This window comes from Lissotriton helveticus, chromosome 3_1, assembly GCF_964261635.1.
Source record: "Lissotriton helveticus chromosome 3_1, aLisHel1.1, whole genome shotgun sequence".
Lineage (NCBI taxonomy): Eukaryota > Metazoa > Chordata > Amphibia > Caudata > Salamandridae > Lissotriton > Lissotriton helveticus.
Window position 1 is genome coordinate 1,654,082,101 of NC_136061.1, and position 18,308 is coordinate 1,654,100,408.

The 18,308-nt window shown below is 47.7% G+C and overlaps 1 protein-coding gene across 2 annotated transcripts in view; it reads right to left on the reverse strand.

Moving 5' to 3' along the window:
* LOC144823691 (glycerol-3-phosphate dehydrogenase 1-like protein) overlaps positions 1-18,308 on the reverse strand; it is a 185,556-nt gene that overhangs the window by 56,907 nt on the left and 110,341 nt on the right. For both annotated transcript variants that reach the window (XM_078682426.1, XM_078682425.1), the window contains exon 6: positions 5,532-5,765. In XM_078682426.1, coding sequence (XP_078538552.1) covers positions 5,532-5,765 — 234 coding nt within the window. The remainder of the gene's footprint in view (positions 1-5,531; positions 5,766-18,308) is intronic.

Here is an 18,308-nt window from a genome sequence, read left to right on the forward strand (position 1 = left end):
ACGTGCGCAGGTTTGCACACCTTGTGGGGAAGGCTCACCACTGGAGGATCGGAGCCTGCCTTCTCTCGTTAGACGCGGAAAAGGCGTTCAACCGGGTGGACTGTTCCTTCCTAAGGGCGGTGCTACATAAGATAGGGCTCGGCCAGAAGATGATCACTAGGATCATGGCGCCGTACCTTGCGCCGCGGGCCAGGATCCGAGTCAACGGGCAGCTCACGGAGCCGTTCAACATCGGTAGGGGAACCAGACAGGGCTGCCTGCTCTCGCCTCTATTATTTGCCCTGGCAATAGAGCCTCTAGCGGATATGGTTCGCCGGACCCCTAACATCCATGGTATCCCTCTAGGCGGCCAAGACCACAAAGTAGCGCTCTTTGCGGATGACCTTATCCTTACACTCACAAAGCCACGAGAATCCCTGCCGGCAGTGCACTCAGCGCTGTGCCTCTTTGAGCGTGTCCCTGGCCTGAGAATCAACCACAATAAGTCCTGGGCCCTCAACCTTACCATCCCGAAGACAGAAATTCCTCATCTGGAGCAAATAGCCCCCTATCGGTGGACAGCCCAGCATATCCGATATCTTGGCCTCCAGCTAACCCCCTTGCTGGACGACTGGATGCAAGTCAACTGGAGGGAATACCGACGATCGGTCCTTGAAGATCTGCGGCGGTGGAAGCTGCTTGTGCCGTCATGGCTGGGCAGAATCAATGCAATTAAGATGTCCATTCTGCCCAAAATCTTATATTTATTCCAGTGTCTCCCCACTCCCATACCGCTGCATAACATAAGAGGTTTGCAGCGTGACCTTACCAACTTCATCTGGGGGGGGAGGAGGCCCCGCTTCTCCCAAGCTCTTCTATTGGCACCACGAGATCGGGGGGGACTGGCCTGTCCTAACCTGGTGGAGTACTATTGGGCAGCGCATCTTCGTTTTATAGTAGAATGGGGCGTAACTGAGAGCGAGAAGGGGTGGTTACACATGGACAGAGCTGTGACTGGGCGCACCATCTGGGATGTGGCGTGGAAATCTAAGACGGGGCGTTCTCCGAGTGCATACTTGGCGGTGCCCACGAAAACGGTGCTGGAGATCTGGGACAAAGTAGCTGTACGCAGGGGCCTCACGACCTTCCCCTCGCCACACACCCCAATTGAGGGGAATCCGAGCTTCCCTCCGGCCCATCGCACTAGGGCCTTCCATAAGTGGTCACAGGGCAACTGTAGAGTACTTACGGATTTATTTGATGGGGGCTCTCTTAAGACCTTCGCCCACTGCAGGGAGGAATTCCGAGTACCGCCCGAGGCTGGGATGTAATATGCTCAACTGAAGCATTGGGTGTTGGCAGATGACACATATCAGGCGGCCACGAGCGATTTCACTCCGTTCGAGCGGCTAGCTCGCTCCTTTACTGAATCGAAGGGCCTGATCTCAAAAATCTATCAGATCCTACAGCACCCTCACACGCCGCCCTCCCATCCGTACCAGCAGCGTTGGCACTCCATCTCAGACACAGACATCACCTCGGCACAGTTGTGCCGTCTGTGGCGAGACATACCCAAACTATATCATAGCATACCACAACAGGAGAATGCATATAAAATAATGACCCAGTGGTACTACACGCCACAGCGTCTACACAAAATGTTCCCGCCTCTTCCCCTGAGTGCTGGAGGTGTCGGTCTGCGACTGGAGATTTTCTACACATATGGTGGACCTGCTCTTCGCTGACCCTCTTCTGGAAGGAGGTCTTAAGCCACATCAGAGGGGTACTGAGGTTTCCTCTGCCTGAAGCCACTAGCACGCTACTACTGGGTGTCAAACCTGCTGACCTGAAGGCTCTAACCCGGAGCGACTGGACAGTGGCGCTTCAAATGCTAGGGGCAGCTAAGCAGCTCATTGCTTTATATTGGAAAAAGACGGAAGCGCCGCCCATTGCTGCGTGGTTTGTGCGACTCTGGTATGTCATAACAATAGAACTCTTCACAGCTAGATTACAGGCTCGTGACACGCGCTTTAAGGCGGTGTGGCAACCCCTGGTGAAATATTTATGTGCAGTAGAACATGCGCGACACATGCCTCCCAAGCTCCGGGCGCTACGGCTAGTAGAAGACGCTGTGAGCCCCCTGAACCAGGCAGGCTGCTACCATAGAAGCCCCAGTGTGTGAGGCCTAGAACAATGTAGGTGCTATAAGATGGCCTGCTGACCGGCGCGCTGGGCTCCCCCCTTCCCCCCACCCTCTTCGATGCACTCTGCGCCCCCTTTCTTTTCTAGTCTTATCTCCTTACTTATTCCTACTGTCTACTCTGATCTGCTGTCATCCCTTTTGACACTCTGTTGAAGTTCGGACCCCATTGGTCTACTTGTTCTAATCTTTCTGGTTTACTGGGTTTATTTGGTCCTAGGGACCGGGCTATCTCAGGCAGTACATTGGGTAACATATGACGCGGCCGGCCCGGTTGGGTTGTAGGCGAAACGCTGTGTACAATGTTGTTGAGTGCGAGAACTTTCAATGTTATTTATTGCATCATGTCCTGACGCGGCCGGCCCTGAGTGAGTTGTAGGCTTTACGCTGTGTAACAGTCAGTTTCTTGCTTACTTCCTGTTTCGGGGGTGAAATAAAAAAAAAGATTTGACTTTAAAAAAAAGAACGCAAACCAGACACAAAGGGGCGGATTTACAATAACTGGCGCACCCCTGCATATCAGCAGGGATGCGCCAGTTATTGTGCGTCACAGCTCCGCCACCATGGATGCTCCGCATTTACAATGCAAAAAACACAGTTGATGGACAGAATGTAGAACAATGTCATACATTCAACCCAGTACAAGGATCTGGGCCTAAATCCATCGTTTTTTTGCACTCCACACCACCCTGGGTTAGACACTGGCTATATGCAAATCAGCTCTGACCCTGTGCCTCATGGGAACAGTCCAGTCCGAACTACCAAGCCATGTCTTTCCCAGACCGGAATCAAGCATTCAAGGATCGGTTTCTGGCTATCAGCCTTCATTAGCCTGGATAGCTTGACTCCAGTGGTGTGGAGAGCCTGGGACTCACGTCTGAGCATCCCCAGCCCACTCTGGGTGAAAATTGCAAAAAACACAGTTGATGGACAGAATGTAGAACAATGTCATACATTCAACCCAGTACAAGGATCTGGGCCTAAATCCATCTTTTTTTGCACTCCACACCACCCTGGGTTAGACACCGGCTATATGCAAATCAGCTCTGACCCTGTGCCTCATGGGAACAGTCCAGTCCGAACTACCAAGCCATGTCTTTCCCAGACAATGCGGCGCACCATGGGGCAAAAACAGCACAGATGCGTGACGCATCGGTGCCATAAAGGTGACACAGCTCCAGCAATGCTCTAGGGTGCATCAATCCTTACGCCTGATTCAAGCAGGTTTTGACGCAGCATGTGCTCAAAAGTGACAGAGTGAAATCTTGTAGATTTCACTCAGCCACTTTTGGAATGCGTTCCTGTGCCAAAACGCCCCCCCCCTGCGCAGGAACGCCTACTTCTGGCGCAGGGCTTTACAACGTGACGCATCTCCCAGATGCGTCACGTTGTAAATACCCCGCAGCATGGTGCAAAAGTGACACAACGGTGGCGTAAAAGAGGTGCAAGGGGCTTGTAAATCTGCCCCAAAGTACCTGTAAATTTAAGCCACCTATTTTTATTGTCAAAAATTCATAACTTTACTCTAAGAGAAAAATAATGCTGCCTTGCTTCCGGACAAACTGTGTTACACTGGGTTTTTGGAATGCATATCCACGTCCCCCAACTCTCACCCACAATGCAGCTTCAATAGCCTGAACTAATGTGCATGTGGTAATGGACATCGGGCCTGCATCTGGTGGCTTTTGCACAGTCCCTGACCTTTGTCTTACACTGGTGAGCAGCTCCACGTCCACCAGATTTGTCCCTGCACCATGCTTTGTGACTACAAGAAATGTACATTTGCACTGTACTTTTTACATTTGTTTCCGCTCAATGAAACTAAAATACATGCACAATACTAACAATTTACACGTCATGAATACATAAATCAATTTTGTCAAATGTTGCTTTTTGCACAGGGTGGCTTGCAATTCTGTTCACAACCTGTTACCTACAGATGAAAACGATTTCTCACTTCCATCCACCTCAAGTAACCCCTAATGTAAGAAAACAAACAATATTCTTTGGAGAAGTGGGGGGACAGTTCTAAGATGCCAAGGCCCAGATTTACTCTGGTTTTGTGTTGGGCTGCATCACTTTGGTGGAACAGCCCGACACAACTTGATTTTTGGCATTAACAAAGCTGATTTATGTGGTTTAGTAAACACGAAGCAATGCAACGCAGCGCGCAGTGCTGCCATGCTTTGGGTAGACGTTGCCTGGGTGGAGTGTGGGCGTTCCCATGCATTCACACATGTATTTTGATGCAAACCCAGATTTACAAAGACTTGTACACCTGGGTATACACCAAAATGGTGTTCCAACCCAACAGACATAACGAGGAGAACTGTATTTATTTCTCCTTGTTATTTCCTCTTTCCATGTATGCTGCATTCTGCAACACACATTGAAAGAGGACTATGCCTCTCTGCATTTTTTTTTTTTAGGAAGATGTTTCTTTCTGCACAAAAACAATCCTGCCCATAAGTAAGGCACCCTTGCGCATGGTTCATGTGTGCACTAGGAAAGAGCAGGATTGCTCCATACATTTGTAAGTATGGAGTATTTCTGCTCTCTCTCTTTCACTCACACAGTGCAGCAAGTTCCCATTCTGGGACCCACATTGCTTGAAATAATAGTAAATAAACCCCCAAATGCATTGCTGTGCTAAATAGAGAACGACAGATTGCTAAAAAGGGCTGAGCACGTGGTGGGGTTGATTCACAAAGCTATTTGCACACCTATGTTTGCCTATGGGGCAGCATTTACAACAGCAAAATCTGTACTCACAAATAGATTTAAGTATACTTAAATTACAGCACTATTGCAGCACCTTCCAAATAACTCAATGTGCAACATGGGGTGGATTGTGGTTGTGCCTCTTAAAGGAGCTGAACATCAACACACTGTAGTTATTTACAAACTTTTGCAGTAAGTTTTCCACCCTGAAAATGGTCAGTCTACTGTGTAAGGCAGAAATAAAAACTGTTTTCATGGTGGAGAGGGAACTACCACAATATCAGAGGGTGTTAAGGGGAAAGGGTTTCTCCACTGGGAAAATACTTTCCCAGCAAGGAAAAACATTTTGCAAATGTAATAAACCATTACAATTACGCATACAGAAATGTAGACTAGCTGCATTAGTAAATAATTACACCCAACACTACGCCTGGAATTCTTTGTGAATTCCCAAAAGTTGGAAATACGCGTCAAATGTAGGTGTAAGCCTATGGCAACAATGTCTGACAGTCTGAGCATGCTTTTTGTCATGTGGACTATATGTATTTAAACTTTTCACCATCAACTGATTAGGCAGTACAGATCAAGAAGTGCTGATGTCTACTGCAAGTGACCTGCAATCACCATTTACCTTTCCAGTTTTTGCAAAGGCCTCTGCCACTTTTCTGTTACGTCCCCCGTAGCATGTGGTAATAAGGTCAGCAACTCCGCAGCTTTCCAGAAAGGTAGCAGTGGCGACTTCCCCTTTGCAGAAGAGTTTAGCGAAAGCCACCATCTCCATGAGGCCTAGCCGTATGACTGCCGCCTTAGTGTTGTCGCCGAATCCCAATCCGTCGCAGAAGCCGGCACCCACAGCGACAATATTCTGCAACCGAAGCAATGGAAGAGCGGACATTACCAAAACATGTCGGCAAAGTTCAAGGAACACAGACATAACTCACAACATTATAATATCACAATGCTGACACTTTATGAGGTGGTATATTTTATGTTTTTCTGTTTTCTGAAGTCTGCACCCAGTGGCTTAGCAGGGATGCCTTGTCCCATAATGCAAGCAGGGGAAATGTGTGTGAATCTGCACCTGTTAGCCATAATTCGGGTAAAGGGGGCACTTCACTTTCTGTGGCCCCAGTGCACTACACTTGCTACACTAAAGTCAGCGACACCCCTCTCTGCACTGCAACCTGTGCCCTGCAAATATGTCTTTTACACTCTCCATTTCAGCTTCTTGGGTACTATCACTGCTGATATAATCCGATAGGCAGCAGGTGAAAGCAACTACGGAAAAAACAGACTGCATGAAAATAGACTTAAAAACATCTACTGACGAAATACATTACCATATATAAATAGCTCCTAAAACAAGCACGGGCTAAGTCAATAGGTCTCACCTTTTTGACCTATTGGCTTTGCTGTGCAGCATCAGCAAAACAAATGAAAATGAACGCAAAATGTGTGATGACACAACTCATGCAAGAGTGACTGTGTGGTATGTGCTATCGCCAGCCGTAGCATTTAGTACGCATGCGCATACATGATTACGTATCCGTCACCACGCTTATGTGTGCCCACTGAATGATGCAGGCACAGTTTTCTTTTTTTTCCATTTACTAGCCCAAGATGGCAATGCCGCTTGCAGTAGTTAAAAAGAAAAAAAAAGAATTACAATGGTAGCTGCCGCCCCTCCCCAAGAAATGTTCATGGTTTTTGTGAAGGAGCGGATGAGGGTTGGAAGAATTAAAAAAACAGTTAAAAAGCAAGGAGGGGAAAGCAATACTCAGAGTGGGGATGGGTGGCAACAGAGCATGTGGGATAGTGGCAGATGTAGAATACAAAGTAGCACACAAGGGAGAGAGCAAGTGGGGAAGGAGGGAGCAACACAGAGGGCTCAAAATCAGGGGCGGCTCCTCCACTAAGGCAGAGCAGAGTCGCCCCACTTCTTTAGAGCAGTGCAAAGTAAAAATAAAATTATAAAAACCGCCGTCTATGATCATCTTTTTATTTTTACTATTGCAGTTGCACTGTAGAACATCCCCGTTGATAGGGTAGGGTGGGCTGGCCTCCCTAACGTCGAGGCCGGAGGAGGAGTGGTAGATGCACCTAAAGGGCGCATAAAGGTTTGGCCGGCCGTCTCGGGCAGGCAAAACCATTATGCGTACTGCACATGTTCTCCGCAGGCTGTATTATATAGCTTTAGTGAAGAACTTGCCCAGCCTCCAAGCCCCTGTCTGAGTGCCATACCACGGCGCTCAGTCACTGCACAAGGTGGTTATTTTGGGGATGTTGAAGAGGAGCAGAAGACGAGAAACAACAAGAAAACACTTGACCGTTCATGGCTTGCTTAAAGAAAAAGAAAAAAGTACCTCTCTCAATTTGAGCAGTAGACGAGTACAAGTCAGCCAGTCAAAACGATGGTAAACATGCTATGCTACAGGAGGAGGGATAAACATAAGTAGAGGAAGGCAAGCCATAAACAGAAAGCATGCAAATGAAAGTGACTAGAAAGTCAACCAATGGTTGGCACTGGGCAGGACTCTAAGCCTACTGTAAGTTTTTGGTATGGTCCTCAACAGATCTTTTGCAAATGGACAGCTAAAAGCTGATTGCAGGTGCGACCTAAAAATTAAAGAGGCACATACATACACAGGCATGACATCAACAATCATGCACTTCCACCAATATGGTAAGGCTGGAGTGAGAATAGCTAATGGCCCTAGTCGAACAACAAGTGAGATGTGAGTTTTACAAATGTAATGTAAGTCAATATTTTTGAAAGGGTGAGTTCCTTTCTGCTAGATATTTTGATAGTGGATGCTTCTGAATCTGTATTTTTGCACTGGGTGTTTTCACTCTATCTTTTGGCGATACCTGTCTGATGATTTAATAAGTCGGCAATTTGAGATAAGCATGTTTTCATATAAATGTATAATCCTTAAAAAATAATCTGGCAGTGTTTTGCAAACGCATTTTGCAATTTGTTGAGAAAGCACAGTTATCAGATCACCGCTGCTGCTTTAGATTCTAACAACTTTCAATTTTTTGCATAGGGGAGTGTGAGTCTTTTTCTGTGATTGAGTAATTGAGATAATTGTTTTTTATTACTCGCATGATGTGCCCTCGCTTACGACTCGTCATGACAGCTATGATGATGTGCTATAATGTCAAGATAATGCCCACTAGAAAATTCTTTAATGGAGCAGCAAGAGGTTATTAAACACTTCCTTTGATGCATGATGGGTATGATCATATTTTGGTTTGGAAATTGAGAATCTAGTCACATTAGCTAAATGCTTAATAACTCTTCCTATACCCTCCCAGTCTTTGGTATGGCCCCTTCCATGCTGCCCCTCCCACCTCTTCCTCAGAGAGGCATCCATCTCAAGTTGGACCTAGTATTTATGAATGTATACATTTGGACAAGAATGTAACAAAAAAGAAATAAACGACTCAGACCCCTGCACAATTAGCAGTTTAGTTCCAAAGTTTACATTTTATTTTATGGATCAAATCAACACTATTGTTTGGAATTGTTAAGGACTAGCAAGTATACTGCAGGGAAGTGGGATTTCGACTGCTCTCCCATTGTAAATTAGTCACTGAGCCCTGACTCCACACCCGGACTGCAATTTATTGACATTAAGATTATGGGCATGAAGAATCCATGTTAAAAATACTTCTAGTGTGGTACGTACAAGATCTTGAAAGTGAACATGATGATATTGGACAACACAACGGAGAAGTGTACATTTTTTAATGAATTATGAGATCTGTTATAATTTGACAATCAGCAAACTCCTGTGCCTTAAGAGAGGCCTACGACCCCTTTTTTTCATTTTCTTGTAGATTTTTTTTTCTCTTTCTCAGTGATCATACCCAGATTTAAGTCATCTGACCCTCATGTTTTAATATAGCTCAAAAGTGCTGTTAGATTTCTAACATACACAATCAGGGGCAGGGGTTTAGTGCAACTGGACTGCTGCGTACAGTGATGAGCCAGGTTAAAATGAGATGGACAGGTGAAATGTATGCATTTGACATTTTTGTACTGATGATGCGTTTTAGTGAATATGATCACTTGCACTCCTGGTCATTACTTCGGCTGTGATGGAGGTTGTGATGATACGTGTGGCTTCTTGTGTCACCTCCCTGCCTGAACATGCAGAGCTGATCAAGGATGCAGACTCTCTGCCAAAACGTTCACAGCTGTTGCTCATGAAGTGTTGAAGGCAATGCAGGGGGCACAGCAGAGAGAGAGTTGGGCTTGGGCCATCAAGCAGGTCCTAACAAACCAGCAAAACCAAGACTTCTGCTGCTGAGAATTCCAGCTACATCCATCCTGCCACAATGTGCTTGAGTAATCTGGACTAAGCCCCAGTAAAGGCAAAGGGGTTCTTGGCCACACCAGGGGGCTTGAAGCACAACACAGTTGCATTTCCTTATGGCATGTGGATGTTACAAGTTGTATCATTTGTTCAACTCTTGGGTTGGAGTATAAGTCATATGCAATGACAACCCTTTCTCTAGCACACCTGTGCTAAAAGGGGCATGGACCAAAAGGCATCTGGGCCCTTAAAGTTACCCTAAACCAACCAGAGAATGAGCATTTATGGAACCATTTGAAACGGGGAAAAGGGAAAGAAACAAAGAGGACAAAAGGGTATGGAAAGATGGCCATTATCAAGCAGATGGTAGCTCATGCTCCTACTAACTGCTCACTGGCAAACACAACACCATGCAGCCCAGATACCTGGGCCCATGAAAGAATTCTAGCAATATTTTTGAACCAGGTTCAGGTGGATATGAAATATGAACACCAGGGTATATGCCATCTAACTCTTTGCAATAGCCCCCCCCGTGTTCTCTAAACAGGAAGGTCTTTGGGGGTAACGGGCTGATAATTTAAGCACAATATAATCACCACAGAATACTGCTAATCCAAGTTCAATCCTTAATTGCTGATTCTCCTATCCCAAGGAGTCATAGCCAGCCCAAGAGACAATCAACGGCAAACACAATTACAATGGCAATATTTCTACCAAGATGGAAAGATTGTGAAGTACAAGGGAAAAAAGTCCACAACTTCAGACAACAAACTAAGAGAGGATCGAGGACAAAATGTCATCTTAAATATAGCCAAACATTCTCTCCAGAACCCTGCTTTTGAAAAACAAGGTAAATACCTTGTTACAGATCAAAATATGTCAATTCGCAATTGGATCTAAGGATTTCAAAATAACCCAAAGGTTCCAGCTAAAAAGAGACCTGCCCATAATCACAGCGTGCACTGTGGTGGATTGTGGGAAAGTAAATCTTACCATGGCACTCTTGAGGACGTTTGCCAATTTGAAGATTGTTTTTGACAGTCAATAAAAGAGACATCTGGCTACCACTAGTACAGTGGAAGTGCAGTTGAAGTCCCTAAAGGCCAACTGTACGGTGGTGACAAGTGCTCGATGAGACAATTCTAGCTCAAACTGGCATGTCCCATGAGTTGCAGAAGTCTAACTGGCATTCTGTACAAAAAGGACTGCAGTTTCAAAATTGGAAAAAAGTAACATTTTCTATGTTATTGAACCATGCCCTTTTTCATTCTCTTTTATGTTACGGTATGTCTTTTGTTGTTCTATGCCATGTTTTCCTTTTTCTTTGTCTGCCCTTTCCCATATATCGATCAAATATCTTCCCCTATGTTTTAATGTTGGCTTTGCTCTGAGCGGAAAGTGTTTAATTATAAACTTGGAAACTTGGATTAATCATGTACATGACCCTTACTTTATCGTACTGTGGTTGAATAATTTAACACGCAGGTGTTAATGTCACTTTTAGTAAGACAGAAAGAATACAGAACTTCTGCAGATAGAGAGTTGTGCCAATCACTCAGATGAGTAACGAAATGGACCCAGGTATTATTTCTGTGCCTAGATGGTTTGAAAGGAAATATGATCAGGGTATTGATGCTGTCACAGAAACAAGGGGCAAAGAAAAACATGATTCAGATATAACCACACAGTTACCACATAGGTCGTGCTAGTATATTCTTGACCAGCACATGCACAAGTGAGAATTGGCAAACCCAACAGGGCTGTCTTGCATCTTTGAGCCCTGAATAAAGCATACAAAACCCTGCTGCAGTGACAAAAAGAAATCATAACACAATTGTTTACAGTATACAAAGCATCTATGAGATAAATAATGTAACATGTGATGATTCGATGTACTGTTGGGGTGTAAAATAGTCCATCATGCATGTATTTCAAGCACACATTAGAAGTTAGAATGATAACCAAACATCCAATAACAAGTACCGTGAGAGAAATATTCCTCTGCATGAGCCCAAAGCCCACCCTACATATATTGTAAGGCATTGGTAACAACAGGTCAAGCCGGCAATACCGCTGTTAAGCCAGATCTGAAAACACAGATACACAGAAGATGGCCAGCACAGCAAAGGCACTTCTATAGAAGTCACAGAAGAAATCAGTGAAGTAAGGGGCATAAAAAATTTCAAATATGCTAGAAATTCACGGCAGAGGAGCTGGGTGACGCTCTGGGTCAGCTCAACACCGGGAAGGCACCCGGACCGAGCGGCTTCCCGAGTGAATTTTATAGGAAATTCCAGCTCCAGCTGGGATCCCACTATCGGAATGCATTGGAGAAGGCGCGTGCGCGGGGTAGTCTGCCCCCGACTGGCGACATGCTGAAGTGGTAGTTTTTCAGAAGCCGGGTAGACCTCCGGATCGCCATGATTCCTACCGACCGATCTCTCTGCTCAACATAGAGGCCAAATTACTAGCCAAGGCGTTGGCGAACCGCCTACTCCCGTACATATCGGATCTGGTGCACCCGGACCAGGCCGGCTTCATGCCACACAGGGCGACGAGACATAACATCCGACGGGCGCAGGCAGCAGTGGATGCTATGGGCGCCACGGGTAAACAGGCGGCTCTACTGCTAGCAGATATTGACAAAGCTTTCGACTCGGTTAGTTGGAACTACCTGTTCGCGCTTTTACCCCGCCTTAATCTGGGCCCAGTGTTTATATCCTACGTCAAGCTGCTTTACACTGATATCACTGCTTCGGTGCGGGTCTCCGGGGCAGTTTCGAAGGCGTTTTCGATTGGTCGGGGGACCAGACAGGGGTGTCCACTCTCCCCATACATTTTTGCGCTGGCTATGGAGCCTCTGGCCTCTTGGGTGCGCATTGATGCACAGATGCGAGGATTTGAGTGGGGTGGAAACCTCACAGACAGAATTGCGTCATACGCTGATGATGTCCAATTTTTCCTCACAGATTTGCATAGGTCGGGGCCCCGAGTATTGGACATCATGCGTATATTTGGGGAGGTGTCGGGTCTCTGTTTGAACCCTCGCAAGTCTACCCTGTGGATGTTAGGTGGTGGGGCTGCAGCGGGTCCCTGGGCATCGGCCTTACAGGTGGCAGTCGGGGGTATGAAATACCTGGGGGTGTTCCTCACGGACTCTGTAGATATCGCCTGGAAACGGAATATAGAGCCAATATGGGAGAGAGTCCAGATGGACGTGACAACGTGGTCACGGATGCCCCTGACGATCTTTGGCAGATCCGCAATATTCAAAATGGTTGCGTTCCCGCGCCTCCTTTATCAGCTGCAAAGCTACCCTTATTCAATCAACCCCCGGTGGTTTCGACAGGTCAACTCCGTGCTAGGCCGCTTTCTGTGGGCCGGAGGGGCGGCCAGAGTAGCACTGCGAACGTGCTTCCTATCTACGTACTGCGGTGGTTTAGCCACATCAGACCTATTATCCTATTATCAGGCCTCCCAGCTGTTGGTGCTCAATGACTGGTGGTATGGAAACAGGGATGACCCGGCATATGCCCTGGAGCGTTTGCTGATGGGGAATAACACCCTCCACACGATTCTGTACTCGGCTAGACTACGGCGGGCGCTACCGAGTGCTACGAGAGTTGTCTTTGTGGTTTGGAGACAGGCACTGCGCCGCATGGGTTGGTGGGGTAGATTAACGGCGGAGACGCCGTTATGGCACAATGGACGACTACCCGAGCTCGCAGCATTGTCAGGGTTTGATGGTTGGGACGCAATTGGTATCTCGTCGTTGGGCCATGTCATGACCGGGGTTACCCTCAAATCGTTCCAAGAGCTCAGTACAGAGTTCCACATGCCCAAGACCCAATTCTTCCGATACCTCCAATTGCGCCATGCATTGACACCCAGTCTCATGAACTTGGAGTCACTTCCCGACTTTAGCCCCATAGAAGCGAAGGTCTTCATGGGAGACTTGGGAGATAAGAAAGTATCCCGCATATATCAGACACTGGTTACTCACTGCTCAACCACCCTACTCTCACTTAAGGAGGTCTGGGAGACCGATGTTGGTCCCCTAGATGAGGATGACTGGAGGGAGGCCCTGGAGTCCCCGCGAGGGGCCGCCATTGCCATACGGCTCAGGCTTATTCAGTTCAAGTACTTGCACAGGGCATACTATACCCGTGAGAGGCTGTGGAAGGCGGGACTGATTGGATCTCCGGAATGTCTGCGCAGTGGGGCCGAGATGGGTAAGCTGCTGCATACAGTGTGGTCGTGTGCTAGATTGGTTAGATTTTGGAGAGGTGTTTGGAGCTGCTTGTCGGAGGTGTTGGGGTGGGATCTCCCTTGCACCCCTAGACTAGGGCTTCTCCATGTAATGGAGGGAGTCGGTGGAAATATATATAAATGTCATCTATTATTGTTAGGGCTTGTAGTTGCCAAAAGGGATCTAGCGCAAGCGTGGAAGGGAGAGCGCGCCCCCCCCCCCTGTGTGCGTGGAAGGTAGGTTTGGATTATTTCATGGGACTGGAACGCCCGGTGTTTGAGTCGAGAGGATGCCCCCGGAAGCACTTTAAGATCTGGAAGCGGTGGGCAGAATATAGGGGATTGACACTGGACCCCCCAAGGGAACAAGAGGAAGATTTATCGATGGCAGAGGCTGTGCAGGCCTAGGCAGAGCGTCATGCCTACCATAACACGACCGACTACGGATTGTCTGGTATATTCACGTGTAGGGGTTAGGGAGGGATAAGGGGTGGGTAGTGTTGGGGTTGGGTGGTTAAGGTTGGGGAGGGAGGGTTTCATCGTTCTTCTTTTCTTGTATGGAAAATGCATTGAAAAATGTGCCATGATATGTGGTGGTGATCTCCTGACTGTGGGGAGCCACGAATTTCTACTTTGCTTACCTGATCAATAAAAAGTCCGTTGTGAAAAAAAAAATATGCTAGAAATTCAAGAAATATCTGATTTGTCATTGCTAGATGAGAACCTTGTGACCAAAGCCAATGTTCCTGAATTGTTCCCTCATCTCTACTATGGACAGCACTCTGTTGCTTGCCACCTGTGTTTGTTCAATCTAAGTCCCAAGACACACACACACACACACACACACAGAAAAATTGTCTGTGCTTTTTCAGAATCTTAAGAAGAAGCACTGTAACACATTGATGAAGAGCACCGTAGAAGGATGGCAAGTGTTAAACCTATACTTTTGTTCCGAATTTAGGATAGAAATCGATGAGAATGGCCAAGAAGTGACAGACAAAGAAGCTAAATCGAATAGAGCACATACCAGACCATATGAATCTAATGAGGAGTTCCATCAAGAGTGGAAAGATACATTCAAATAGCTATCTTGGTGACACCTCTTCCCTGCACCACGTCAAGGAGCAAATTAGACCAACCCGGAGACAGTTAGGATACGGAACTAGAACTCGATGTAGGGTGGGCCGTAGTGCTTGCATTCCCTTCCAACGTTTTCAGACATACACGATTTGAATTAATACAATACAGTGTTTTGCAAAGAACTTACTTAACACCACATTGACTAAACAAAGTTAATCTAGATACTTAGGATACCTATCCAAGTTTTAAGGCATGGAATATTGGCCTCTTCCTCATGTTCTAGTTGTGCCAAAACATTACAACCTACTGGGCTGAGGCTCCTTCCATGAGCATGCTCATCAAAAAGCTCTGCCTAAAGGCTGCACTTATGTGTTAGTGCACTTTGTCTTGGTAACCTTGATTACAATTAGGGTTTAGGGTAATAATGAGTAACTGTTCACCATAAACCATTCTCTGAATGCATGATAACGCGCCTCCAAGCAAGTAAGTTCTATTTTTTCTCCAATTGTTTGTATTGTTATTTCCTGTTTTGGTCAACGTGGACGTGTGCCATTAGACAGAACACTTTATAACCATCACACAATGAGTCAACCAATAGTGTATCCTACTTATTTGTGAACTCACATCGCAAGATACACAATCACGTAGATGTTACATTTAGTTTAATTGGCAACAGAGCAATGTAGTAAGTTCTTTTTAAGGCCTATGCGAAATTGGTATCACATTTTCCCGACCACCACATGTATGGAGTTTTTCAATGCTTGTTGGAAACTAGAATGAAAAATGGCTTGTCTACCCTTCGCCTACGAGGGTCAATAATTAAACGTTTTAATTGGTATGCATGATTATAAGCAATTGAGAACACATTGTCGTAATATGCAGCAATGAGATTCATAGTATTTCATTAGGTGCGGTTAACACAGATGTCTATGATGCTATATGTGTAACTGCATTTTAGCTTTATATCTCTTGTATAGTAGATTACATTCCTTTCATAATTTTGTCATTGCCATTACCTGATGGGTTTTGGAAACCTGGGGCTGTATTACAGTAAAGGTGCATTTTCATTCTTTGGGCGGGCACCCCGCGCAAACAACGAAAATGTGCCGGATTACCATGAATTCACAATGCAGGCGGCATCCCGCCTGTACTGTGAAGGGAAATTAAAAATCCACTACCAGGAAGGTGCAGTCAGTGACTGCACCAGCTTGCAAGGGGATGTCTGGGGGGGTTTATAGGACCCTCTTTCCCCCCTCCAGAGGGCTGCTCTCAGGAGGTGCACTGACAGTGCGTCACATAAAGGGTGCGCACTGTCAGTGCGCCTCCTGAAAGTGTCTTTGACTCTGCGCCTGCATCTATAATATGGCGCAGGCACAAAGGCAAAGGTATCCCAATATTTGCATGGGCCACACCCCCATGCAAAGTAGGGAATGCTCTCTAAAGGTACCGCTGGCGCTTTAAGTGTGTCAGAGCTATCAGTATTACAGAAGGTGCAGTACAAGCGTCTGCGGCCCCTTCTGTAATACCAAAGTATACGGGAGTGCGAAAAAAGGGCGCAAAGGCTAGTTGCGCCCTCGGGACACTTTCATAATACGGCCCCAGCTGTCCTTGAGTTTATGATCAATGTGAATAGCAGCGCAGCGGGAACAAGAAAGTTTTCACATCATTTCACCTTAATTACCTATAAGCTTGTAATTGACATAAGTTGTAAATACCTTGCTGCTCATCACACCCACTCTCGTATAGACCTAGTCCTAATGCCCGCCATGGATTGCCAACTGGTGTCAGGGGAGGCTATCCTCCCTAGGGGAATCTCCGACCATTCCCACATCTCCCTCCGCATTGGGTCCCCTACGGTGGGCCCTCGGACGGTTTGGCGCCTGAACGCTTGGTTCCTGCAAGACTCCACACTGGTGGAGTCCCTGGGTCAGGAGCTGCGACATTATTTTTCCATCAACACAGGCTCGGTCCCCTCGCAGGGAACGCTCTGGGAGGCGGGTAAGGCGGTGGTTCGAGGGGTGGCCAGAGGACTGGTCCATGCCAAGCGCGCGGAACAGGTCGCCCAACTGGTGCACTTGGAATCCCGGGCTGTACAACTGGAGCGTGCCCAGCTGACTAACGACACTAGCGACACCTCCAGGCAACTGGCACTGGTCCAGGACGAGATTCGGCGGATCTCCTTGGAGTCGGCCAAAATGCTCTGGCGCTCCTCGGTGGCCCGTATCTACAGCTGGGGGGACAAAAATGGTAAACTCCTTCATAACCTGGTGTCCTACCCCAGAGCTAACCGGATTATCCCGGAGATTCCGACGGTCGCGGGGACCCGTCAGGTGATGTCGTCGGACATCGCACAAACCTTTGCACACTATTGTGCGACCTTATATGCCGCGCACCCTCCCGGTTTCTCCCTAGCTGGCCTGATGGAGGAATCCGGAACCCAACTGCCCTGTCTCTCCTGAGAGACCGCCGATGCTCTGGACGGCCCCCTCACCCCGGAAGAAATACACAGGGCCATCTCCCTGCTGCACTCTGGTAAGATGCCCTGTCCCGACGGGTTACCCGAAGAGTACTACGCAATTTTTCGGGACGACCTGGTTCCCCATTTGACGGAACTTTTCCGCCAGGTGGTTGAGGAGGGGTCCTTTCTGTCTGAATCCGATGTGGCTACTATCGTGGTCATTTCAAAAACACAGCTGCCCTCCTTGGAATGCTCAGACTACCGCCCGATATCATTGATTAACACTGAAATAAAAATCTATGCCACCGCGATAGCCCAACGACTTCGGCCTTTGCTGCAGGACCTGGTCCATTCCGACCAATGTGGCTTCATGCCTGCAGGAGCACTTGCCACTGCATTCGCCGCCTCCATCTGGCGCTGGCCCATCGTCACCGCCTGTCCCCATATCGGGCGTTGCTTCTCGTGGACTTCGAGAAAGCCTTTGACACGTTGGACTGGGGGTACCTGGGCGATGTCCTGCAGAGGATGGGATTCGGCCTTCCCTTCCGCCGCCTGATCAGGGTTCTTTATCATAGCCCTAGAGCCCGTGTACTCGTTAATGGTGAGCTGTCTGCACCATTCCCGATCCGAAGAGGCACCCGTCAGGGCTGCCCTCTTTCACCGCTCTTATTTGCTCTGGTGATGGAGCTCCTGGCGGCGTTGATCCGACAGACCTCCCTTATCCAAGGTTGGGCCTGGGATCTGAGCCAGGTGGATAAAATCGCTCTCTATGCGTACGACGTCCTGCTCTACCTGGCGGATCCAGAGCACTCCGGCACTAGAGCTCTAGAGGCCCTCGCGGCGTTTGAACAGGTCTCAGGGCTTCGCCTCAACCTGACGAAGTCCACCCTGGTCCCCCTGCACCCCTCCCGGGCGTGTTTTGACTGGCATCAGTTGATCCCCCTCCGGAGGCAATCCTTCTGTGGGTGACCCTCCTCCCGGAGCTGGAATGGGCCCTCAATATCACCCCCCTGGTCGCTTGGATGAAAACTGACTTCCGGAACTGCCAGTCCCTCCCCCTTAATATGCTGGGCAGGAGTGCCCTTTTTAAAATGATGGGCCTCCCCCGCTTCCTTTACATCCTGCAGAACACCATTGTTCACCTTTCCAGTCACTGGTTTTGGGAATTGGACAGCTCACTCACCCGATTCCTGCGGGGAGGTGGGCGGTCGCGACTGTCTCTGTCGCATTGCCGGGTCCCCCCCTTTGACGGAGGCATGGGGGTCACCAATCTCCACCTCTACTATTTGGCCACGAGGCT